At 32.0% G+C, this 20,371-nt stretch overlaps 1 protein-coding gene across 1 annotated transcript in view; it reads right to left on the bottom strand.

Annotated features, from left to right (window-relative positions):
• Window positions 1–20,371, bottom strand: part of pitpnb (phosphatidylinositol transfer protein, beta) — a 35,001-nt gene extending 14,630 nt beyond the window's left edge. Inside the window, exons 1-7 of the mRNA XM_073829936.1 lie at window positions 20,318–20,371; window positions 16,317–16,347; window positions 10,142–10,287; window positions 9,856–9,947; window positions 8,058–8,065; window positions 6,643–6,717; window positions 6,464–6,547 (exon numbers count right to left, since the gene is read on the bottom strand). Coding sequence (XP_073686037.1) covers window positions 6,464–6,547; window positions 6,643–6,717; window positions 8,058–8,065; window positions 9,856–9,947; window positions 10,142–10,287; window positions 16,317–16,347; window positions 20,318–20,337 — 456 coding nt within the window. The 5' untranslated portion in view covers window positions 20,338–20,371. The remainder of the gene's footprint in view (window positions 1–6,463; window positions 6,548–6,642; window positions 6,718–8,057; window positions 8,066–9,855; window positions 9,948–10,141; window positions 10,288–16,316; window positions 16,348–20,317) is intronic.

The following is a 20,371-nucleotide window of genomic DNA, read 5'->3' as shown; positions in this document are numbered from 1 at the left end:
ATCTGACAAAATAACCATACACAATTCAGTTTTGACATCACAGAAATATATATTTTTCAAAACATTCAAATAGAAAACAGTTATTTAAAATTTTAATATTTTAAAATTAGGGATGCACCGAATATTCGGCCACCGAAAATTTTCGGCCGAAAATGGCCCAAAAGTGCATTTTCGGTTTTATCACCGAAACAACACGGCAGTACATTGTCGCAAACAGAAACCGCGGTCTGCACGTGCTTGTCTGAAGCAACACGTCTGCGGTGTGGACGTATTTCAGTATATATGAGAAAGACCCACGGATAGCGATTTGCAAAACATGTTATGCCGAAATTTCAAGAGGGGGTGTTGTCTGCAGTCGTGCGGGTAGTGATGAGAGCAGAGATCGGCGCATTGCGCACAGACTTTCAGTGAGTGAAAAACAATGGATTAATGTTGGTGTTACGTCGCAATATTTTAAAGATGTCTTTTTTATATACTGTATTTTTATAAATATTTATGTTTTAAACCATGGAGGTGAGCCAATGGATAGCACACAAGCAACTGGAAAACTGTGCAATATGGTAAAGTGAAAGTAAAAACTGACAGTGCTTTCAGCATCTGACATGCATTCTCTCAGAGACAATGAGAGACGATTATACTTCATATACTGACATTAATTTAGTCCCCTAATATTTTTCTTGTGCCCCGAATATGGTGGGAAAAAAAATAAAAAGAAACGTATTTTGTGTAAGGTTTGTTTATGAAAGCCGGTTCTTGAAAAAGCTCTTAATTTTTATTGATGACTGCAGTGTTATTAGGGGTTAAGAAAGTCTTAATTATGATTTCAGGTGGTCTTAAATGTGGGGATTGAAAGACAAGAATTGCGATGAAACTTCAAAAGGCTATCCATTGAATAAATATGAGCGCGGCACGTTTCAAAGTCATTTGCTGAGCTGCTTTGTGAGCCATTCTGAAAGCGCCTCCTGCTGGAAGAGAAACACGTAGAGTTGTAAATGTGAACTGATGGATCCACAAGATAATGTGTTATAAAAATGTAAACAATTAAACAATTTAAACAAAGGCAGTAAAATATATGTATATGTTAAGTAATATAATACTTGATTAATAATAATTGTTTAAATTAATATAATTGATTTATCCTTTGAAACTTTAATATTAATTTATGCAACTGCAATGCCTTGATATTAGTAAGATTAGTACACAGTCATAGCCATAAATGCAATGATACTAATAATTGGCATAATTCTTTCGGTGTTTCGGTTTTCGGCCTTGGTTTCCTCTTTTTCAGTTTTCGGTTTCGGGCCAAGAATTTTCATTTCGGTGCATCCCTATTTAAAATGTGTTTTTACTATATTTTTTATTAAATACATTCAGTCTTTGGGAGCATATTAGATCTCTTCAAAAAATATATACATATATAAAAATAAGCATGTGAAATGTTAATTAGTTGTTGTTGTTTTTTTGCTTGTTTTTGGTGTGTGTGTGTGCGCATGTATGAAGAAAAAATAATAAAAGATCACACAAGATTCACTAGATTTGTGGTGAGATAAACTAAAAACATAAAACAAAACTAAATAAAATACAAATCAAACAAAATAAAAGATCACCTAAGAGAGTCACTAGATTTGTGGTGTGATTAAAATAAAATAAAAATATCACCCAAGAGAGTCACTAGATTTGTAGTAAGATTAAAATAAAACAAAACTAAAAACTAAACTAAAAATAAATTTTAATAAAATAAAAGATCACCTAAGAGAGTCACTAGATTTGTGGTGTGATTAAAATAAAATAAAAATATCACCCAAGAGAGTCACTAGATTTGTGGTGAGATTAAAATAAAACAAAACTAAATAAAAATCAAATTAAACAAAAAAGAAAGATCATCCAGAACCACCAATAGATTTGTGGTGAGATGAAATAAAACTAAAAACTAAACTAAAAACAAATAAAATATCACCCAAGAGAGTCACTAGATTTGTGGTGAGATTAAAACAAAATAAATAAATTAAATAAAAATAAGTTAAAATACAAGTTAAGTTTCAAAAGCAAGTTTGGGGTCAATAAGATTTTTTTTATGTAAGTTTCATATACTATAAATCATAACACATTTCCCAATTTGTGACACTGTGATTTGTTTGTATGAATATAATCAATGCAATTAATTTACATACACTACACATAAACAAACATTTGCAAAAAAAAAAGAGGGGCTGTAGTATTAAGAAAATTTAATGATATGGTAATATGTCCAAACAGTGTCATACTGTCTTGCCACAGAGTACATGCACTACTATTCAAATGTTCAGGGGTCAGTAGATTTTTTTAATGCAAATTTCATATACTATAAATCATAATGAGTTGCTTGATTTCTCAGTAGGTGCTTCTTGGAAAAAACCCCACTAAAGTCTTAAAAGTCTGAAACAATGGATGTTATCTTAAAAAACACCTTCCCACCACCTCCAGTTTGGGAATTCCCATCATTTCCGTGTTTTCCCCATCGCGCACAAGTGTGCTACCTTTTAATCTCTCCAACCTCTGCGCCGAGTACCGTGAACATATGGGAATAAGGATTAACCTGAACCAGGACTGATCCACTTAACTAATTAAAGATACGAAGCATAAAAGCGCTGGGGCCTGAGAAGAGCATTCACTTGAGCGCCCCTCCACAGTGAGCGGGTCAGCGAGAGATGAAGAGGAGCAGATAACCAACACACTACGACGCTGGACTCCAGGCAAACGGACGCAGCTGTATTTATGCGCTCGGCACAGAGCCAGAATGAGGTCACAAGGAAACGCATTTGGATTTATTCAAAGCAGTTGATGTTTGACGCAACGTGCGTGTCTGCTAGTACATGGCACCGGCAGCTAGTTTGTTTGATCCTGAGGCTTAAATTTCCAGCAGCGACGTCTACAGCTTCAAACAGACAAGATTGTGCAGTAAACTCTTGTGCTTACAGCAGATTCAGGTCTTCCTGGAGTAGACAGACTAAAGATAAGAAGAAGCCTTCTTTGTAAACTAGTGAACCTCGAGTAATGCAGGTTAGAAGGGCAATGGTCCACACGCTCTAATGTCACGTCACCCTAATCCAGTCTTACGTAACACACCGGCTAAAGGCTGAATCACAAGTCACACACTAGCCTGCCTAAATAGCATGCAGGATAAGGATTAGCACGTCCCAAATCAATGCACACTGGAAACATTTGCTAAAAAAGCCGTTTTTTTTTTTAATCAAAGTGCATGTTTTTAGGCTAATGCCTCAATTTTTATGCTACAGAAGGAGGAATTATCCTACCTAATAGTAATATAATTAATTTACATACAAGCAAACAAACAGTATTGAACAAACGGAGTTTGTGGTATTAAGGATAGACACTGCAGGTGAATGGGGTAAAAAAATAAAATTAAAATAAATAAATAAATAATATCAGCTGACTGATTACATTGATAAATGCAAGAAAAAAAATTGTATTACAAGTTTTCTAAAATGTTAGGTTTAAATGTACAAATAAGGCATTTTTGAATGAAATATGCACTAATTTGCACTCATTTCTAGTGCAAAAATCTAAACACTGGATGAAATCAGTTTCAAAATTCTTGTTTAATTTATTAGAGTTAAAAGTTTTTCCAGAGGGACTTTTGGGTCCCTTACAGAAGTAATTTGTTACTCCATAATTCAGAAAATACTTGAAACAGACAGAAAACACTATATTTTCACAATTTTGGGGGGAATAAAATGTTGTATATAATCAAGCAAATTACATATGAACACATCCCTCTGTAAAAACCTTCAGAATATAGACAGGAATAAAAATGTAAAGTTTGGTGTAAGTGCTACTGAAGTGGAGATTTATGGCTCAGTGTATGAGAAAAAAAACAAAACAAATTTTTAGAAAACGGCCTTTAAAAATATGTAGTGTAATTGAAATGTACTGACACAAATAATATATAGATAAAGTGCTATAAAAGAAACACCTAACAGTGTTTAGATATTTTCTTTCCACTAGTCTGAAAAAACACTTTATGAAAAACCAAAAATCCCCAGATCTCAAACTTGACAGGTGCCTGAAAAAAAAGAAAAAACTATAAAATTATGAAATAAAATTACCATTTAAAACTATTTTCTATTTGAAAAAATTATTTTAAAATTAAATTTATTCCTGTGATGCAAAGCTGAATTTTCAGCATCATTACTGCAGTCTTCAGTGTTACACAATCCTTCAGAAATAATTCTAATATGCTGATTTGCTGCTTAATTATTATCAATGTTAAAAACAGCTTTATTATAAAATAAAAAATTAAATGACCACCCAAGAGAGTCACTAGATTTGTGGTGAGATTAAAATAAAAAGATCGTCAAAGTGCATGTTTTTAAGCTAATATTGTCTCAAGTTTTGTGCTACAGGAGGAGGAATTATCCTACCTAATAAATAAATGTAATTAATTTACATATGTGACAAGCAAACAGTATGCAACAAATGGGTTTGTGGTATAAAGACATTTTAAAGGTGCACCGTGTAATATTTAAGATGATCTCTAGACAGAGGTGCAATATAATATACATAACTATGTTTTCAGGGGTGTATAAAGAGCTTACTTAATGAAGCATTATGTTTTTATTAATTTAGAATTTAGCAGTTTATATCTACATACACCGCGGGTCCCCTCACATGGAAGTCGCCGTTGTGTTTCTACAGTAGCCCTAAACGGACAAACTGCTCTACAGATCGCATTTCATCACTGTTGTTCTTGCAAAAAAAAACACTGACACAATGATGAACAAGTAACAATAATATTCACAATAACATAGTTTACGTTTACGAAATTACGTTTTAAAAGAAATCTCACTATTCGTTGCTGTCAAAAACGGCGACATTTTAATCCTGTATCGGCTTCCGTAGTTCTGTAAAGGGAGGGGTGAGCGGTGGACTGTTGCAATTCACAACCTCGCCGCTAGATGCCACAAAAATCTACACACTGCACCTTTAAGGTATTAAGAGATTTTATAATATGGTAATGTGTCTAAATTGAGTCATACTGTCTTAAAGTACATGCACTACTTTTCAAAAGTTTGGGGTCAGCAAAATGTTTAATGTTTAATGTTATCTTCTGCTCACCAAAGTTGCATTTATTTGACAAAATAAAATTAATAAAAACAGTAAAATTTAGAAATATTATTACCATTTAAAATAACTGTTTTCTATTTGAATATATTGTAAAATGTAATTTATTCCTGTGATGCAAAGCTGAATTTTCAGCATAGTTACTCAAGTCTTCAGTGTCACATGATCCTGCAGAAATCATTCTAATATGCTGATTTGCTACTCAACAAACATTTCTGATTATGATCAATGTTAAAAAAAAAGCTTTATAATAAAATAAAATAAATGATCAACCAAGAGAGTCACTAGATTTGTGGTGAGATTAAAATAAAATAAAAAAGTAAAAGATTTTCAAAGTGCATGTTTTTAAGCTAATACTGAGGAATTATCCTACCTAGTCAATAATGTAATTTATTTACATATGCTACAAGCAAACAAACAGTATGCAACAAAGAGATTTTATGATACGGTAATATGTCTAAATTGTGTCCATGCACTACTGTTCAAAAGTCTGGGGTCAGCAAGATTTCTAATGTTTCTCGGAATTCTTCTGCTTAGCAAGGCTGCATTCATTTGACTAAATAAAACTTGTAAAACCAGTAAAGTTGTGAAATATTATTACTATTTAAAATAACTGTTTTCTATTTGAATATATTGTAAAATGTCATTTATTCATGTGATGCAAAGGTGAAATTACTCAAGTCTTCAGTGTCACATGATCCTTCAGAAATCAGTCTAATATGCTGATTTGCTGCTCAACAAACATCTCTGATATTATCAATGTTGAAAACAGCTGTGGTGCCTCATATTTTAGTGAAACCCATGATATGTTTTATTTTTCAGGATTCTATGATGAATAGAAAGTCCAAAAGAACAGCATTTATTTAAAATATAAATCTTTAGTAACATTATAAATGTCTTTACTGCCACTTTTGATTAATTTAATGCATCTTTTTGTGCAGGGAATATTACATAAAACTCAATATTAAACTAAGTGGATAAATCAGATTTTGCCAGTTTGAGATTATCTGCATCAGCCGATAAGCATTTGTGCATGAGCGATTAACAAAGGCACAATGGTTGAACACTAAATGAGCCTAAAGTAATTCCAATGGACTCATTTAGCAGATGATTTTATCCAAAAGGGACTTGAGGATAAACATCACATGCAACTAGACAACACCAAAACCTATTGCAAAAACAGCTTAATGCATTTGCAGCAGAGGCCCATTTTTGAGTGCCAACTGACCTCAGGGTGACCAGCAGGGATGGACTATGAGCTTTATATTCAAAGTGGCTATTACTAGACAAAAGCAAATGAGATGAGAGCATTTCTAGACTGGTAAGTGTAAAGTGAACTTACTCCAGGTTCAACCTGAGACCGATCAGCTATATCAATATGCACAACCTCCACTGTCTTCCACGTGGTGGGATCCAGATCATGTACCTGGTATTGAGCATAAACAAAGACGAAAAATCAGGCTGAGGATGGGGTTACAGATGCATTCAAAACATCAAATAACAAAGAAACATCTCACTCACATTCTCTAAAGAGCCCATGTCAGGTTTGTGCCATGTTTCAATTTTAATCATGAAGTCATCTTTCATGTACTCATTCTGAGGAGAAGATACAGTGATGTTTACATTTATGAAATTAAGTTAGCACAAACATCAGCATGAGATCACTTTAAACTGCGGTTTAACAGCACATGCAATGCAAATGTCTTTCTAAAGTGTTTCTGAGGTCCAGCAACTTCAGAGCGGTCCAAACCGCATGTTTTTAAACTGGCTTTAATGCGGGAGGGAACGAGTTCCTAGAAAACAGGAAGTAAAAAGGCTGTACTCCAAGTTCTAGGTAAACTGGCGTTCAATTGGTGTGCTGAACTAAATACACAAAGTGGTCCCAAAACATTTTTAGATACTCGAAGCAATAGTTCAGCCAAAAATGAAAACCTGCTGAAAATTAACTCACCCTTAAAATATCCAAGATGTAGATCAGTTTGTTTGGTTTTTTTCATCAGATTTGGATAAATGAAGCATTACATCACTTGCTCACCAATGGATCCTCTGCAGGGAATGGGTGCCGTCAGAATGAGAGTCCAAATGGCTGATTAAAACATCACTACAATCCACAAATAATCCACACCACTCCAGTCTATCAATTAACATCTTGTGAAGAAAAAAGCTGAGTGTTTGTAAGAAACAAATCCATCATTAAGATGTTTTAACTTCAAAACATGACTTCTGATAATTCATAATAATGCTTTTTCCAGTGAAAAAGTCCATCTCCTGTTGTTCTCTCACATTAAAATGCACCCACATATTTGCTTATGAGCCCACAGAGTTGTTTTGGACATATGAACTGTGCATATTTCTCTCCTGATTCAGATAAGACGACTTTTTTTTTACTGAAGGAAGCATTATTATGGACTCATATTTTAGCCAGAAGCATTGGTTTGAAGTTTAAAAAACATCTAAATGATAGACTTGTTTCTTCAAACACACAGCTTTTCACTTCACAAGACTTTAACTGATCGATTGGAGTGGTTTGGATTACTTATGGATTATTGTGACGTTATTATCAGCTGTTTGGACTCTCATTTTGACGGCACCCATTCACTGCAGATGATCCATTAGTGATAAGTGATGTAATATTACATTTTTCCAAATCTGACGAAGAAACAAACTCATGTGCATCTTGGAAGGCCTGAGAGTGAGTACATTTTCAGCAAATGTTCCTTTTTGGCTCAACTATTTCTTTAAGCCACACTTAGAAGTACGAATTTCATTGCATACAATGACATAATTTATTAAACAAAGACAACATGTGCACTTTAATAAACAAAAACATGAATTGATTAATTTTCCACTGATGCAAATTGCAGGCACTTCATAGTAAATGATCATGCACTACAGTTTAGTGTACAGTCATAATAACAGCTAGTTTTCGTACTTACAGTCACAACTGAGGAGAATGGAGCAGCATGCAAAAATAAAAGAAGAAAAATAATCAGGTGACACAAATAAACCATTCATATCTCCACTGTCAAAACAGACCAATACAAATGAGACCCGAAACGTACTCAGAGTACATGAATGCAAACCGGTATAGCTATGAAATATGTGACCCTGGACCACAAAACCAGTGGTAAGTAACACGAGTATATTTGTAGCATTGTATGGGTCAAAATGATTGATTTTTCCTTTATGCCAAAAATCATTAGGATATTAAGATCACGTTCCATTAAGACATTTTGTAAATTTCCTATCGTAAACATATCAAAACTTAATTTTTGATTAGTTATATTTAGTATTAGTTCATTTGGACAACTTTAAAGTCAATTTTCTCAGTATTTTAATTTTTTTACACCCTCAGATTCCAGATATTCAAATAGTCGAATCTCAGCCAAACACTGTCCTATACTAACAAACCATACATCAATGGAAATCTTATTTATCAGCTTTCAGGTGATCTATAAATCTCAATACGGTCACATATGGTCCAGGGTCACATATGTCAGTGGTCAATTCATAATTTGCACTGTGCTCTTAGCCTATCAGGGCCCGTATTCTTAAAGAATCCTCTCAGAAAGCTCCTAATTTATTAATTAAAAATGTATTACTTAATAATTCCTACGTAGAAGTATTAGCTTGGGAAAGATTTAGGACCAATCTAAGAGCAACTCTGAGCAAAGAAAAGACAAAAACTTTTATCTTAGTGTGGAGGCGGGGTTGACCCCGTTGCTAGCTATGACAACAGCCTTTTGAAGACTGTGATTGGTTGGTTGTCCAAGAAGGAAATAAAAGCACTTTTAAGTTTAGGGTCTAGTATAAGCCCACATTATTTTATATATATATATATATATATATTTTTTTTTTTTTTTTTGCTACGCTGTTAATGTTGTATTTAATGTATTTGATAGGTAATGAACAGCATAACTTTAAGGTTCTGAAAGTGCTGTAATTGTGTGTGTGATCTCAGCTGCAAAGTTAAATTGTTTCCAGTTGCCAAATATGTTAATGTAATAAATGTAGTGATTACTTCCATTTCTTGCACTGTGGCATTTCTGCACTATGTCAGAGATGTTAGCATGTCTCTAATAAAATCGGTCACAAACATTATCCCTGCACAATCTCATGTGTAACATCTTATTAACTCACTGTCATGCATTGTGTGCAAAATATTTCATTGCCCTCCTCAGGTTTTGTCAATTTTCTCCACTGCTAAAGAAACTCTTAAGCCTCTTAAAAGTCCTTGTCCGTACTCCTAACAATTTTGGACCTTAAGACCTCTTTTAAGGGTTAAGATGCTTTCTGAATTACTTTCTTTACCATAACCTTTTCTTTAATTTTAAGAGGAAACACCCACATTTCTAAGAATTTTCTTAGAATTTTGTCACTAGGAGCAACACTTTGCACTAAGATTTTTTTATGAATACAGGCCCAGATCTCTTTCAGTCATTTAACTAACTTAATGGTAGTTAAAAAACATGTTTATAGCAAGCGACCAAAAAAACAACACGGTTTAGCTGGGTATGCTTTGAGTATTCATGTCTGTGTTTGCATACTTACTGAGTATGTTTCAGGCCTAATTCTTTACCAAACAGCACATGTGAGAACTTTGTGAAACAATCAAAAAACACTGTATACGCATGACATCTGTGCCAATATGTAATGCGTTACATATTGCCATATGCAATAAAAAAATGATAGTGACGGATTGTGTGGTATAACGGATGAAAAGTTTCCACTCACTCGTGCGGCAGTATGGATAAGCGTTCCAGGCCTTTTCGTGAAAAACTAACGCCCCCTCTGGTGCGATCATCTTCACAAATCCTGGCACTTTACTGTATGAATGCAAAACACAAGAGTGCTGAAGCTGGAGTACATATAAGTTAATTACTAAACCATAGGTGGTGTAAATATCAAAAGACATTTCAGCAATTACAGAAAATTACTAACTTGACAATACTATTAAAGTTTGGTGAATTCATCTTGGCGTACAAAATGAAAAAGCCATTGACTATTTTTTTTTTTTTACCTCTTTAAGTGGTAGATTTTGTGTGTGTATTGTCCCTTCTCGCCCTCCTTCTCATACGGTTCGTTCTTGAGCACTTCAATGCCCTCTCCACCACCCGTCTCGTTTTTACTTGCCTCAGCCACCGAGAAAAGCTGCCCGACTTGATACTGCAATGGTGGAGAGCAAAGAAATAGGTCAGATTTGATAGATCAGATGGACACTTAACAGACACTTAAAACTCAATAGCAAATCAAAGGTTACTATTAACCTCTCTATGAATACCTTATGAAATAAAAAATTGGAGTTTAGTCCAAGGCTATTATATTTAATAAAAACTGAAACCATAAAATGTTGTTTCGTATGGTATTATAGTATAGTATAGTTTTCTTTAAATATTTTTATGTGCTCTTTGAATATAAGTATATATTTTCTGTTTTCATACATATTTATTTTTTCAGCCAGCTGCCAAGGGAACATTTTATTTAGCTTCATGTACTAAATATAGAAACTATATACTAAAAATGTCAAAATAAAAAAAAATAATAAAACTTTAAAATTAAAATGAGAAATATAAAAATTCAAATTAATTCAGAATAGTATACTAGTATTTTTTTAATCTATAGTTTTCTTAAATATATATTTTTTATATAAATATATATTTCCTGTTTTAATTTCAACTTTTCATTTATGTCTATATAGTAGGGCTGGGCGATTAATCTAAGGCGATTGTCGTGCGCATTTTGTCAATAAAGCCAGTTCTTTGATTAGCCGTAAATCTCCAGCACCTGTTTTGAGATGAAGCAGCATGTAGTACACAGAGCCGTAGTTCACTTAGAAGCTACGCCTAATCGTGTTCATAATCGAAATCGATTTAATCGAACGATTATAAAATCGAAAAGAAATCGTTTGCGATAATGGCAGCTGTTTGCGTAGCTTCTCAGTGAACTACGGTGCTGTGTAAAAAATGGTGCTACATCTCAAAGCACGTGAAAATACCACATTTAATAATATTTTTACTTCAAACTTACTTCATAACGTCAGCCAAGTGTTTAAAATGAATTCATCTGTGAAATGATGTGGCTTCTTAGACATAATAACGCACATAACATAGTTCGTAATATTCTAAGCAGTGATTAACGCATTGCATTATAAGTATACATTATTCTAATGAAAATTACAATAATACGAACTTCAGTAAACCATATTGTCATAGTAGTGTGTTTATTAATCATGTTGAATGAATGAAAGCAGTTAAATCTTCTCTAGGTTTCTCCTTCAGGTGTTTTTGGCGTTTCCGAGACACAGAGCGCCCTCTGGCCTTTGGAGGAAGATTTACTGCTGATCACAGATCACATAGAAATGGAGATCACAGATCACCGTGCTTCACTAAAAGATACGCATGACAATCGCAGCTTCCGATTAATCTCGATTTCGATTTCATGTCGATTTATTGCACAGCCCTACTATATAGTACACGCTTTTTTTTAGTTATCTTAGTACATTAAGTCAAGATAAATTAAAATGCTGAAATGCTGCTAGTTGAATATTTTTTTAATATTTATATTTAACAGTGTTATATTTAATATATTATATTCACATTAACATTTATTTAATTTCAAGCAATATTTTTTTTTTGTTTCAGGTTAACTATAATAACCCTCATTACCTGAAATAAAATATTAACTACAATGAAAAAATCTAATTAATTTTTTTTAGCTAGCATTTTATTTAGTTTAGCTTGATGTACTAAATATAGAAACTATATACTGAAAATGACAAAAACAAACAAACAAAAAAAAAGACTAAAACTTCAACTGAAATTAAAACTAGAAATATAAAAATGAAAACTAATTATTATTAGTATTAAATAAAACTACACTAGTATATTTTTAATCTATAGTTTTCTTTAATATTTAAATTTATATATTTTCTGTTGTAATTTCAACTTTTTTACTTATGTCTATATAGTATACGCTTTTTTAGTTATCTTAGTACATCAATTCAAACTAAATTAAAATGCTCAAATACTGGGAACATTTAGGGAACATTTAATTTAGTTTCATTTGTTGTACTAATAAAAAGAAATAAAAATGACAACTAATTTAAAACATTGATTAAAACTATACTAGTATCTCAATGATACTAAAATAACAGTTTTAGTCCGTGTTCGAGGTCATCTATATGCTAGTGCACTTCTAAAAAGTCGTCTTGGAAAAGAGATTAATAAAAAAAACTTAAAAGTAGTTTTTTTTTTATCTCATCTCTTAAAATTAGGTAAACATCATTTTAATATAGCCGTCTCATACGCATGAATACACAAACCCTACAGACTTCATATAGGAAACGCACTCAGATCAGTGTCTGGGGAATTAAACAGCTCTCATATAATTAAAATATGTCCCTTCCAGCAGTTCCAGATATGAAGACAAAGCTTTGCATTGTGTGACTGATTGATGCCTTAGAGGGACATTATAGCAAAACCAGTTTTACAAAGGAAAATAAGGAACTAATGTAGATATATGCATAACTAGTTAAGCTAGGCTTTGGACCAGGGTTATTATAGGTAACTTAAAAAAAATTAAATTAATTCACAAAATTAAAAATAAATAAATGACAAAACTGAAATAAATTAACAAAAATGTAAATAAATATTTATATTTAAATTAATATTTGAATATTATCAGGGTTCGTACAGATAATGTAAAGTGACTTTCAAGGACTTTAAGGAGTACTTTTTTTATATTTAAGGACTTCAATCAGAGATCTCACTTATGTCTTCTATTTCAAATTATATTTAGTATAAAAAAATATACTAATAAAACAAAAGGCAAAAATAAAGTAAAGCACATGTAAAGTATTACTACTAAATTATTACAAAGTATACTACACTTTTACTATAGTAAAACCACTCATCTTTTTTTATCCACGCTATGATCTAAAGCAAAAGTTGATTTGAATGATTGGAACTGAATTGAATTATATTATTCAAATTGAATGATTCAAATCAAATAACACAAGATTTGATACACAATTTAAATCAACTCATTCACAATCTGTGCTATGATCTAAAGCAAATGATTCGATCTAAAGCAAAAGTTGATTTGAATGATTGGAACTGAATTGAATGATTCACAGTACGCGATTTGAATTCCCGAACTAAATCAAATGATTCACGATACGCAGCTTAAATCAAATGATTCGTTCTCCAAGTCCTGATCTGAAAATTTGGTTCAGAAATCATTATTCAGATCGGGACTTCAGAGCATGGATCATGAATCATTTGATTTAAGTTGCATATTGATTCGGTTTATCTATTCCTCTTTTCGTGTCTTCAGCCATGTTTCTCCAACACTCTCAGTACTACTACTATTTGCTTAGCTCGATGGATTTTGACCTTAACTTTGAAATTGTTTATTGACAAAATTACTTACTTCATAGATACATTATCTTTCAATAATTTAAGCACTTTTCAATGACCTCTTCAGGAATATTGCTATTTTTAAGGGGTTTCCCAGCCTTAAATTTCAAATTTTGTATTTTAATTATTTCAACCATTCAGTGGTTGAAATAATTATAATACAGGGTTTGTGCAAGGTGCATAAAGTACTTGAATTTGACTTTTTGAAATTTAAGGCTGGGAAACCCCTTGAAAACAGCAATATTCATTGAAATAATCATTTGAAAAGTGCTTAAATTACTGAAAGATAATACATCTCTGAAGTAAGTAATTGTCAATAAGCAATTTTGTCAATATCTTTCCACACAAAATTCACTCAATTCAAAAAAGCCAACTTTTCTAATTTTAATTAAGTTACACGTGATGTACAAAAATAAATTAAAATTAAAATCAAAATCTATAGACGTTAAAAGAAAAACTAAAAACGACAAAAACACAAAATGAATAGAATTTTAACTAAAATATAAATGAAAATGGAAAATATATACATTTAAAACTAATGGTACCTTAAAGATACTAAAATAACACTACTAGACATTTAAAATAAAACAAATTCAGAATATTAAAAAAATATTTTCCATCAGTGCATTCCGTGCTTGCATTCTAAGCACAGGTGCAACGACTGCAACTACAATGCCACAAAAAGCATGCACTCTAGACAGCTCACAAGGTTTTGGAACGGAGCCCTAGAGTGTGCTTTTCTGAAAGAGGATCCTTGTATCCGTGCATCCCATATGAGCGCATCTGCAACTCAGATCACTTAAAAACAACCTGCTTGACAGCTGTCAGGCTGCAAAAGGACTAGAGCTGCACAATTAATCGTTAAAAGATCGCGATCTCGATTCGACCCCCCTCACGATCTCAATCCAGCATTTATACGATTCAGCCAATTATATTTTATTTGTATTTTACAAAACTTTTGCTAGCCTAATTACTGCACAAACTGCTGTGAGCTGATGCAGTGTCAGGTTCACCGTTCTCTTCAACATTACATAACCATTTAAACTTCATCTTCAGCGCACATTCTGTCAGATGCAATTCACAGCGCCTCCGTCTCAATATACGCGGCATTCATTCACATCAAATGTTAACTCAGCGGCAGAGTTCCACTCACGCAGCGGCGTAATATCCACTGGGGACACGCTTTGCAAAATCCCGTTGGCGTCCACCCACTTTCAAATGGTTTTATTAAAGTAATCTCTTGTATTGTAGAATGCACGCTTAGCGCCACCGAGAGTTTCGCGCGGTCGTTAAAACGAAACCAAAAGTAAAACCCGCACGCTCATTCAAAAGCTATTTGCATTTAGAAAGCGACTCCCCAATGCGCGCAAAATAAGCTACATAAAATATCTAGGCTGTTATTAGTATGTGGGCTATAATAATTTGTGTAGATAGCTCTGTATCATGCTTGGAAAATTCGGTCACTATTTGCACTTTGAATATTGAAAGAGTACTTTGATCGAGCCAGATTTATGGACCAGCAGAGCAAATTTAACCACATATGAGCATGACGATCCATTAACCCCTTAACTGTTACTCCCATTTTTGAACAGAGACGTGAAAATGAAGAATTGAATCTTAAATCTTTATAATTCATGGACAAGAACATTTAGTAATATGATTTTGATGTACATTTTCCATGTTAATGCAATGTCTGATTTTAAAATGGCATTCCAAAGGATGAATTTTGAAATTTTAAGTTATCTGATATATCATTTCTTATTATTTCTAATGTGTAATAGGGAAAAAGGCAACAAGAAAGTCTGTTTGTGAAAAAGGTCAGAACCCCTGTTCTGAAGTAGATTTTTGAGGTGCACTCTTGTCATAAATTATTTTCTTACATAATTTGTAACAAAAAAAAAGTCAAATATTTATTTAGGAGCCTTAGACCTTTCCAACGATATATAGTTTGTCAGGATTTATTTGTAAAATGGTGAAGTAAACTTGGGCATCCCACAGAGTGGACGGTGATGTTGATAGGCTAGTGTTTCTAGCTAAGAATCTTTAAATCGCTTTACTCTGACACCTTTGTATGTTTATTTTTTAATGTTTAATGATGATTTTTTTTTTGTTTACATTATTACATTATTTTTCATTACATTTATTGAAATTTAAAGAATTTTATTTTGTCTTATTTCACTGCTATTTTACTGCTGTTTGATAACCTAATGTTCAGGGGTAGATCTTTCAAATAAAAAAGTTCTCCAGAATCGTGAGAGAATCGTGATCTTTATTCTGAGCAAAAAAAGTCATGATTCTCATTTTATTCAGAATCGTGCAGCTCTAAAAAGGACTTCACAAAAGTAGTCTGCCTGTATGTCGCATGCCACGAAACAACGGCATCCTAAATGCAAAATATCAAACAATGCCAATCAAACAAGCATCAAGGTTGCTTCTCTCAAAAGAGCGCGAGACTCAAATGTTCCCCGAGGGCGAGCGTGTTCTACATGCGTGACATGCTTTATCTTGTCCTTGTTGCTCTGATCAAATCCTCGACGTTCAGAAATGCTGGAGTTTTACGCGATTGTTGTGATGTTGAACTCTAGAGAAACATCAGATGGAGCCGTCTGACGTTACTGATGCTGCTAATAGAACTAATATTCGTTATTAAACCACAGGAAATGAGAGTCTCCACTGGCTTTCAAGGTTAAAGTGATGCTGTGAATTTTCAGTCCATTTTTAACTTATTAGGACTTGGGGAGGAAGTAAAAAAAAAAAAAAAAAAAAAAAAGTACTCACCTCTTCCACCGAGCATGGCAAGACCACACGACTGAAAGAAAAGAAAAAACAAGAACAATTAATAATTATAATAATAAAAAAAAAAAAACGCATTTTACACACACACACAGAAAAAACATTAAAAATAATTAATGCATGTGAATTTTAGTGCCTGATTCTTTCAGTGACTAATGCTAAAATCTGTGAACAACAAACAATAAATTACTCAAACAAATTTCACATTGGCTCTCACAAAATCTGTTAATACTTTAAAAATGTATTGTATAAAAAAAATTAATCATACATTAAAATAATAAAATATATTTTTTAATTTATAATGCTGTTCATTCAAAGTATTCATTCGTTATTTTTATACATTTAATTATAAAATAAAATGTATGAAAAAATATAATTACATTAAAATTACAAAATGCATCCATTTGTTATTTTTTATGAATTTATGATGCTGATAATTCAAATATTTATAAATTATTTTATTATTTTTATATTTATAAAATAAAATAAATAAATTGTAATTATTCATTAAAAAATAAAATAAAACACATTTTATTTTATGATGCTGATAATTCAAATATTTATAAATATTCATTTATTATTTTATTTATACATTATAAAAAACAAAAAAATAATTATAAATTTAAAGGTAAAATTATAAAATACATTTTTATTTATGATTTTATGATACTGATAATTCAAATATTTATAAACATTCACTTATTTTTATATACATTTTATATACATTTATAAAATAAAATGTATAAAAATATAATTATAAATTAAAGAGTACAATACATACATTTTTATTTGATTTCATTATGCTGATAATTCAAATATTTATGAATCTTTGTTAATTATTAAATTGAAATTTATTTTTTAAATAAAATGTATAAAAAAAATTTAATTCTAAATTAAGTTTATGATTTTATGATGCTGATAATTCAAATTTTTAAATATGAATTTATTATTTGTATATATTTATAAAATAAAATGTTTACAAAAAATTACAATTATAAATTAAATCAGTTATAAAATAATTATAAAATACATACATTATTATATTGATATTTATGGACATTCATTTAATTTCATATACATTTTAATATACATTTATAAAAAAAAATATTTCAAAATCTTTAACTACTAAATTGAAATTTATTTTTAAAATAAAATGTATTAAAAAAATTAAAATTCTGAATTTAAAGTTTTGTTTATGATTGATGATGCTGATAATTCAAATATTTTTTGATATTTATTATTTGTATATATTTATGAAATAAAATTTATACAAAATTACAATTATAAATTAAAATGTACAATTATAAAATACATACATTTTTTATGATTTTATCATGCTAATTTGTTTGATATTTATTTATAAAATAAATTTATATAAAATGAATAATCAGTTAAAAAGTAAAATTATAAAATACATGTTTTTCATTTATGGTTTTATGATACTGATAATGTAAATATTTATAAATATTAATTTATTATTTTTTAATATATGCATTTATAAAATAAAATGTATAAAAAAAACATAAATATTCATTTGTTATTTTTATAGATTTATAAAAATTAAAATGCATTAAAATTATAATTATAAATTAAAAATACAATTATAAAACACAAACCTATAAAATACAAACTTCAAAATATAAACAATTTTTAATGATTTTTTAAATGTGCAACACCAGGTGATTAATCAGCCTGACTAATAAATGCAAGCCTTTCACTAAACTGATAAACCAGTTTTACTGGCCGACGCCGGTCCCAATATTCAGATACATATACATAACGACACATAATGCAATTTGATGCCAGTAAATGAGATTGAGGGGTTTGTTTATACTACAGGAAAGTAGAATAGAGACAGTAAAGTAGGACTGAGAAAAGGGAAATGAGATCATGATATGGTCCAGTTCAGACGCAAACCTGGTTTCCTGTGAGCCAATAGCTCGTGTGAGCATGTGTACAACACACTGCGGACAAAAACGCATCAGCCTAGACCATATATGTGACCCTGGACCACAAAACCAGTCTTAAGTCGCTGGGGTACATTTGTAGCAATAGCCAAAAATACATTGCATGGGTCAAAATTATTGATTTTTCTTTTATGTAAAATCATTTAAAAATCATTAGGAAATTAAGTAAAGATCATGTTCCATGAAGATTTTTTGTAAAATTCCTACAGTAAATATATCAAAATGTAATTTTTGATTAGTAATATGCATTGTAAAGAACCTAATTTGGACAACTTTAAAGGTGATTTTCTCAGTATTTTGATTTTTTTGCACCCTCAGATTCCAGATTTTCAAATAGATGTATCTCGGCCAAATATTGTCCTATCCTAACAAACCATACATCAATATAAAGCTTATTTATTGAGCTTTCGTATGATGTATACATCTCAGTTTTGTAAAATTTAACCTTATGACTGGTTTTGTGGTCCAGGGTCACATATTAGTCTATTTCTACAAGTAATTCCTAACGTGTAAAAGTTGCATGAGAAGAAACTAAGTGGAGACAGCAAATCAGTCTTGTAACATACTCGCTATATGAGCCAATCCTGAAAGTAATGCAATAATCATTTTGCAGGCATGCAAAACACTACAGATTTCATCCATATAAACAGTCTTCTTAAAGGAAAACCCAACATCAGTTTCTATATTACTCAACATTTCCTCAATACGGAAACTCCCCTGTAAACCTCAAGAGGTTGAAATTCTCTCCCATCCGCTGAGTGACTTGCGACAGACCGCCTTTTTCTAGTACATTTTGACCATTTAAACCTAGTAGAGACATGCCGGAAACTTTGGCAGAGAGTTTTCTGGAATGAAACCCATGCAAACCTGTTGCTCAACGTGACTAGGATCGCTCACATTTGCATTCGCTTGCAAGCCTAAAGGGTGGATACTCCGAGTCTGAACCGTGAGAGAAGGTTAAAAGGTGCTGGATTTCATAAGGTGGCACATTGTGACATAATCTTGATCCGATCTCTCAGATTAAAGGCTATACAGCAACTGTTTTCAGGCATGTCATGTCCTGTGCTACAGATGAGAACCTAATTAAAATGTGATAACTAGATCCCCAGAGAACAGAAAGATAAAACCTGGAAGGAAACAAGAACAGCTTGGAAATTAATGACTGCAGGCCTTTCTAAACCGAAGTCACCTGTCAAATTGACGTTTTGGGGTGCATCAAAGATTGTCTAACACAGAAAATGCCTAAAAATAACCAAGTCACACGAGTGAATATAATTAGATTAACGTTTCGTGGTTACCAAGGCAAACCAAACGTGTTGCGAGGCTAGAGAGTAATTTAGCACGGTTTAATCACCATTAAACACTTTTCACCTATACCTGCTGGCATTAACAGGTTTCAAAACATGAACTTTAGGTCTGTTTGTTGAAACGATAAACTAAATCAGTCTGGATATAATACGATGACAATATTTCTGAGATAGATGTTGAGATATAATCTAAAAAAGTTTTACTCAAAAGTTGCTGAACTGTCAAGCGGTTTTGCTAGGATTAATACCTCGCTTACATAAACCGGCAAAAGAAAGAAAAACTCCAAAAAGCGATTTTTTTTTCACATTTTTGTGATAGTAAATACTCTAACGGCAAAGTCAGACGCTTTCTGAGAATATAAACTCTTACAAATCAATGACTCTGTCGTTATCTCCAGTCTGAGGGAACTATCAGATTTGCTGCCGTTTAATCTTGACGGCTAATGACTAACAGCTAATAGCATCGCGTGCTAACGCACCTCTTGTTGAAAATGAATGGCTAGTGCTTTCGCTTAGCTTAGCATGCTAAAGCTGGGCCTCATGCGCGAACCGGTGTCTCGCGTACTTCCCGGGAGCGAGTACAACCTCCGCGCGCCCACGCTTCACCCTCCAAAAGTGGTCAAGAACTAACAGATACACATTTACTATGTGTAATTCGAAAGCAGATAAAATGTTTTGACTGAAAAGGTGGAAAAATAAGACTTGAACTTACTACTCCTTGATGAGCACCATCTTCTTTGCACCGGTTACGGCTGCGCGCAGACCT

This window comes from Garra rufa, chromosome 23 (genome assembly GCF_049309525.1).
Source record: "Garra rufa chromosome 23, GarRuf1.0, whole genome shotgun sequence".
In the NCBI taxonomy this organism is placed as follows: Eukaryota; Metazoa; Chordata; class Actinopteri; order Cypriniformes; family Cyprinidae; genus Garra; species Garra rufa.
The sequence above is the reverse complement of the archived record's forward strand: the minus strand, read 5'-3'. Positions and strand labels throughout refer to the sequence as shown.